The sequence below is a fragment of the Rhinopithecus bieti genome, unplaced genomic scaffold (assembly GCF_001698545.2).
Source record: "Rhinopithecus bieti isolate Rb0 unplaced genomic scaffold, ASM169854v2 scaffold_14400, whole genome shotgun sequence".
In the NCBI taxonomy this organism is placed as follows: domain Eukaryota; kingdom Metazoa; phylum Chordata; class Mammalia; order Primates; family Cercopithecidae; genus Rhinopithecus; species Rhinopithecus bieti.
Genome location: NW_016807759.1, coordinates 64,639 through 70,637, shown reverse-complemented (window position 1 = coordinate 70,637; position 5,999 = coordinate 64,639). Strand labels below are relative to the sequence as shown.

The 5,999-nt window shown below is 42.9% G+C and overlaps 1 protein-coding gene across 2 annotated transcripts; it reads left to right on the top strand.

Moving 5' to 3' along the window:
- The first annotated feature begins 2,959 nt into the window (after positions 1-2,959).
- LOC108536733 (regenerating islet-derived protein 3-alpha) lies at positions 2,960-5,740 on the top strand. 2 transcript variants are annotated; one of them, XM_017883741.1, is made up of 6 exons: positions 2,960-3,025; positions 3,335-3,422; positions 3,960-4,078; positions 4,281-4,418; positions 5,037-5,163; positions 5,449-5,740. In XM_017883741.1, the coding sequence occupies exons 2-6, from the start codon at positions 3,347-3,349 to the stop codon at positions 5,514-5,516; spliced, it is 528 nt and encodes a 175-aa protein (XP_017739230.1). In that variant the 5' UTR covers positions 2,960-3,025; positions 3,335-3,346; the 3' UTR covers positions 5,517-5,740. The 2 variants fall into 2 exon arrangements, with proteins under 2 accessions (XP_017739230.1, XP_017739229.1); XM_017883740.1 differs by having other exon boundaries at positions 2,979-3,025; positions 3,312-3,422.
- Positions 5,741-5,999: the final 259 nt, after the last annotated feature.

Genomic DNA, 5,999 nt, shown 5'->3' with positions numbered 1-5,999 from the left:
AGATAATTTATCATAAAAGAAAAGCAACATGACTATGAAATTATTTCTTATTTTATTTTTATTTGCTACCATGAGAAATGTGAACTCTGATACATTGTGAACAGTTCAGATCTGCAAAGTTATCATCCATAAGCTGTTTGAGTATGATTTATGATAATTAATTGAAAACATTATCTTAATTTTTTCCCAAATGAACATTTTGTATTATGACTAGCTTATTTTAAAACAAAAATAAATAATAAGCAATAGCCTTTATGAAATACCCATATAGATAACGTTAGAAGAGCAAACATGATATGAACAGGGAACTCTTACAAGATCAATGTGAAAATTTGAAACCAAATAAAATTAACACAGTTTTCTGATAAAATTATTGCCTCCAATAACCGCACAGGTCGTATGATAGTTACTGTTCATTGCTTATGTATAATTGACCAAATTTCAGTATCTATGTTATCAGCTTTCCAATTCTTTGATGTTAATAACTTCCCTCATTGGCCTCAGGGACTTTGAAGCTTTGTCCCTTTTTCCTATTTTATGGGTGCTCAGCACCTCATTTTATCCCTTTCCCAATGCTTCTGACAGGCATAGGATAAGATGAAAGGACCAAAGTGGCATTCTGGACATCTGGTTAATATATCTCAAAGGGGTGCACTTTAGTGATAAATCTCCAGTGAGATATAGTTCAAGGCTATTTTTGACATGGGCCCTGCTGAGCCATCTTCCAGGAAACCTCTACATTTTACCATCCTTGAAACAAATATTAGACTCCTGTGACAAGATCATTTTTCACTTGCATAATTCAAAGAATGACTACTAAGTCTTATCTGCAAATATTTGATTCAGAAGATAATAAGGATAAAAGTACAAATTGGACATCTTATCTTTTGGCAAAGGAAGCTTCTTAAAACTCAGCCTTGGTTACATCGAGAGTAAGAATTCCTGTGTCATCCCCAATAAGTAGATTTTTATATAATTCAAAACCAGCTCGATAAATATAATATTTAAACAACTTCTCCATGCCTGCTTAATAAGCATTGTTACGAAGAACAATGACAAATAAAACAAAAACAACTCAACTTTAGTGAGTTTAGTGAATGTCATTGCAAACAAATTTCACATTGCAGTTATGGATTTTATAACCTTAAGGCTTATTATAAATGTCACATTATTTCAATTAAGAATAAAATGAGTTTTAATAATAAACTATCAACATTCAAATCTTCTCTCCTAGCTATCTTGAAATATACAACATATTGTTGTTAACTATAGTCACCCTATGTGCTATCAAAAGCTAGAGCATATTCCTTCTATCTAGCTGTATGTTTGTATGATGAACCAAACTTTCTTCACCTCCCCTCCCTCTTCTCAGCCTCTGGTAACTATTCTACCCTCTGGTTAGCTTCTACCCCCTACCTTCCATGTGTTTACATATTGTTGTATAAATTTTGTGGAAAAAAAAATCCTTAACAAAATAATCTGCTGGCTATATTTCTTCCCATATTATTTGAGGAATTGCATTGAATTTGGGGTACTGAATTTTGAGGACATGAATTAAGGATGAGCTACATTTCATGACTATAAACATCTGCATGCAAGCTGGCATACTACGACAATAGCGTGAGAATCAGGGTCTGTAGACATTCCCAGCCCAAATTTTTCCTAGACTGGCCAAACTGAACCTGAACCAGTGTATGAGCAATGTAGTATGCTTGTCAGAGGCATCAAACTGCCAACTGAAAAATAAACCTGATTAAAAGAATTTCTCTCAGTATACCCATATGAAGCTGACCATTTTCCCAGTAAGAATGTAATTAAAAGGGCTTTTAATGTATAGCCAAATGGCAGTCCAGCAAGGAAGCTCATGAGCAACTTACAAGTAGTGAGCATTTTGATGTCATAGAGACTTACATGCAGTTCAGGATTATGTTTACAACATCATAAAACAAAAATTCAGAGATAGGGTCTCACTCTGTTGCCTAAGCTGGAGTGCAGTGGGATGATCATAACTTACTGCAGCCTTGAACTCTTGGGTTCAACTGAATGTCCTCCTACCTCAGCCTGCTGAGTAGCTAGGACCACAAGCACACACCACCACAGCTAGCTTACATTAAAATATAAATTGTAGAGATAGGGTCTTACTGTGTTGCTCAGGCTGATCTTGAACTCCTTACCTCAGGTCATCCTCCCACCTCAGCCTCTCAAAGTGCTGGGATTATAGACATGAGCCACTGCGCATGGCCAACTGACCTATGATTTTTACACCACGGCTGCTCTTCCCTTCTTTAATCACTATTCATTCTTCTTTGATCCTCATTATTTGACTGTAGTCCTTCTTACGTCTTGTGTTCCTTCATCACCTCTTATTCTATCACATTGTCATTGTCATTCTCCTCTGGGGAAGCTCTTTCTTGCTGAAGACTGGAAAGACAAGTCCACTCACCTGATTTTCTGTAAGATTTTGGCTCATCTATTGAGTTGTCAGATAATTCTAAAGTTTCATCAAAATTAGCTACCATATTTGCATAATGGCCCTGAACCCTCACTCCTACTCTTAGCTTCAGTTCTATCTATGCCCTCAACTGTCTAGCACACTTATGATTCCTCTACTTAACATCTAACATTTATTTAATTTTACGAGGCGAGGTAATAAGAAACACATAGGTTTGCCTCCAGAAGTGGGTTCTTAAGAAATCCACCAGAGGAACTCCCCTTTCAGATGTCCACATTAGAAGATTTCATATCACATTTGGTGCCACAGGTCTTTGACAAGGAGGATGCAGAGGAAAAAGCAAACTTCACCTCTTCTTAGACATAGTGTTGGCCTGCCAACAGGAAAGAAGCAACATCTGGGAAAATCCCCAGTCTTTGCCAGGAAGAGTCTCCTCCCCATGCCAACCCCACCCCATGACCCCTGTCTTACCTTCTCATTGTCACTCTTCACTCCAATGTCCCTCCCCCAGATCCTCTTATAAAATCTCACTCTTTCCTGACCAGACAAATCATACCATTTCCCATCAGAGAGGTAAGTGGGAGCTGAAAGAAGATGAGAGCTGGGGAGGGGCTACTGCACATGATACAGGAGAATGCATGGGAGGGTCCCTTCCTTGGGCAGCACAGGAGCTCTGAGACTCAGCAAGGGTGTCCTGGGAGGACTCGGGGATGGGAGAGTACACAGATTCACAACTCATTCAGAACTGTAGAAGATGATGGATGTGACCAAGATCACTTTAGTCCTAGGGGACTAGAGAAGGAAAAAGACATGAGGCCAAGGGTATCTTTGTGTTCTCCCACTGACCATGCTTCTTTAGTGATTCCTGATTGCCTCCTCAAGTCACAGACCCCTATGCTGCCTCCCATGGCCCTGCCCAGCATATCTTGGATGCTGCTTTCCTGCCTCATGCTCCTATCTCAGGTTCAAGGTGAGATTGCTCTGCCTCTAGCACTGGGTTCCCTATGAATCCTCAGAGCCAAGAAGAGGAGGAAGGCTCCTGTGTGTCACATGGGTAATGATGTAGTGTCTAATGAACCTGCCTGCAGTTCCTGCATCATCACTCCTTCCTTCAGGTTAACTTGCAGTGGGAGACTCCACGGTGGTCCACTAACAGTGGAATGAGATGACTTCCATTTAGTTAGTGGACTCTAATATAGACTGGTGGGAAAGTGTGGAGGGTCAGTAATGAGATGTGGGGAGGGACAATGATTCGAGGACCCAATGTAGAGACAGCCCAGAGTAAGGAGAGTGTTGAATGGTTGAATAAGGGGAAAGGGTATTAAGAGACTAGATGGTGCCCCATTTACTATTTTGAGATAAAGAACTTCTGAAAACACAAGGGAAGGTGAAGGGATATCAGGAATGTGGTCTTCCTCCTCAAGGGCAGGCCTAGATATTCCCCAAGGTCATCTCCCACCCCAACCCCCACTCTTCATTTTACCCTCTCCCTCTTCTTCCACCTCAGGTGAAGAACCCCAGGAGGAACTGCCCTCTGCGCGGATCCGCTGTCCCAAAGGCTCCAAGGCCTATGGCTCCCACTGCTATGCCTTGTTTTTGTCACCAAAATCCTGGATGGATGCAGATGTGAGTGGTTAGATGTGGGGTAGGAGGTGACAGGGGAAAATCCATGCAGGTCTCGGGAGAGGAGGGTCTCCATTCAGAAAAGTTCATTGGGAATGAGGATGAACACGCTTATCTTTCACATAGTCCTCCTCCCACCTCCCTTTGTCCTGCTCTCCCCCAGCGGGTCTCAAGCTCCCTCTCATTCTCTTTGTCTCCCTCAAAGCTGGCCTGCCAGAAGCGGCCCTCTGGAAACCTGGTGTCTGTGCTCAATGGGGCTGAGGGATCCTTCGTGTCCTCCCTGGTGAAGAGCATTAGTAATAGCTACTCATACGTCTGGATTGGGCTCCATGACCCCACACAGGTGCGAGTATATCCTCCCCTCTCAAGGTGCTATTGTTGCCCAGGCCCACTCCTTGTCCCCTGTGCTGCCCAGGAATACTTCAGGGAGCACTGGAGCTCAGATTCTGGGGAATATTTGGGGGAAAGTGAAGGCCATGAAGCATCTGAAGATCTGAGTTCTGTGGAGGTCTCTATCTTTCAGATAAAATCAATCTGCCTTCCTCAGGCTTATTACATAATTCTCATATGAGGCTGCGTTAATAACTCTCTGAGCTTCATGGAGTCTTTGCCTACTGTTCTGAAAGAATCCTTAAGGAAGATAGGATCAATTTTGCCCCATACAGAACTGACATTACCTTTGAGCTTCACAAGCTAACCACAAATGCTACACCAGTTATTGTTTAGCAAGTAACACATTACCTTGTGTGGTTCCAAGGATCTTGTGTTTATTGGCTGGGATTTTCCAACAGCAATGAGGAGTCAAGGAAGAGGTTCCTAGTGAAGGGCTCACCAGCAGCATCTGGAGTAGCAGACCAAATTCCCTCATGCTGGGGAGCAAATCAGGTGTTGCAGCTAAGGGGCCATGCAAGAAAAGCTGCAATGGCCATTCCCATCACCTGGTTGCTCCTCTACTTTACAGGGCACCGAGCTCAATGGAGATGGATGGGAGTGGAGTAGCACTGATGTGATTAATTACTTTGCATGGGAGAGAAATCCCTCCACTATCTCAAACCCTGGCCACTGTGCGGGCCTGTCGAGAAGCACAGGTAAGAAACAGAGGAGCTGCCTCTTCCCAGGGTTTTCCATCTCATCCCCCATTCCTGGGTCCTCAGGAAGACCTTCAGGAAATCTTCCTGAGCTAGAAAATACAATGTCAGTGTGTCTTCTGTCATCTCCTCTCTTCTCTGCTTTCTTTGAATCTCTCTCTTGGATTGGGACACTGGTGAAGGTGAGGAAGAAGCTTTAACTTCTAGGCTAAAACCTAGGATGCCTCTTCATTGGATTCACAAACTTCCTCAGCCCCATTCCATTTATGTCTTCTGTCTCTCCAGGATTTCTGAAGTGGAAAGATTATAACTGTGATGCGAGGTTACCCTATGTCTGCAAGTTCACTGACTAGGGCTGGAGGGAAGTCAGCAGCCTGTGTTTGGTGTGCAACTCATCATGGGCATGAGACCAGTGTGAAGACTCACCCTGGAAGAGAATATTCACTTAATTCCCTCAAACCTGACCACCTCACTCTTATCTTCCTTCTATTTCTTCCTCCCCACTCTCATTTCAGTCTCTTCACTTTGTCATATGGCCTAAGTCTTTAAAGAGCAATAATAAAATTTTTAGTCTGCACTTGTTTGTCTTGTATGTGCCAGTGTCATAGCCATACCCTGAGAAGGACAAAGTGGTTGAGGGGAGGAAACTTTGTAGGTCCTGCTTCTTCCCTATTCACCCAGGTCTCTAGGGAAAATGAGGAAATGTGCATCCCTACTAATGTGTTGTGATGAGGGTGTGGGTCCTGCTCATGTAGGATTTGTGTTGTGAAGAGATGAGGACATTTCTCTCCCACGTACTTCCTGCCCTCCCATTCCCATAGCCCAAACCTGACAAT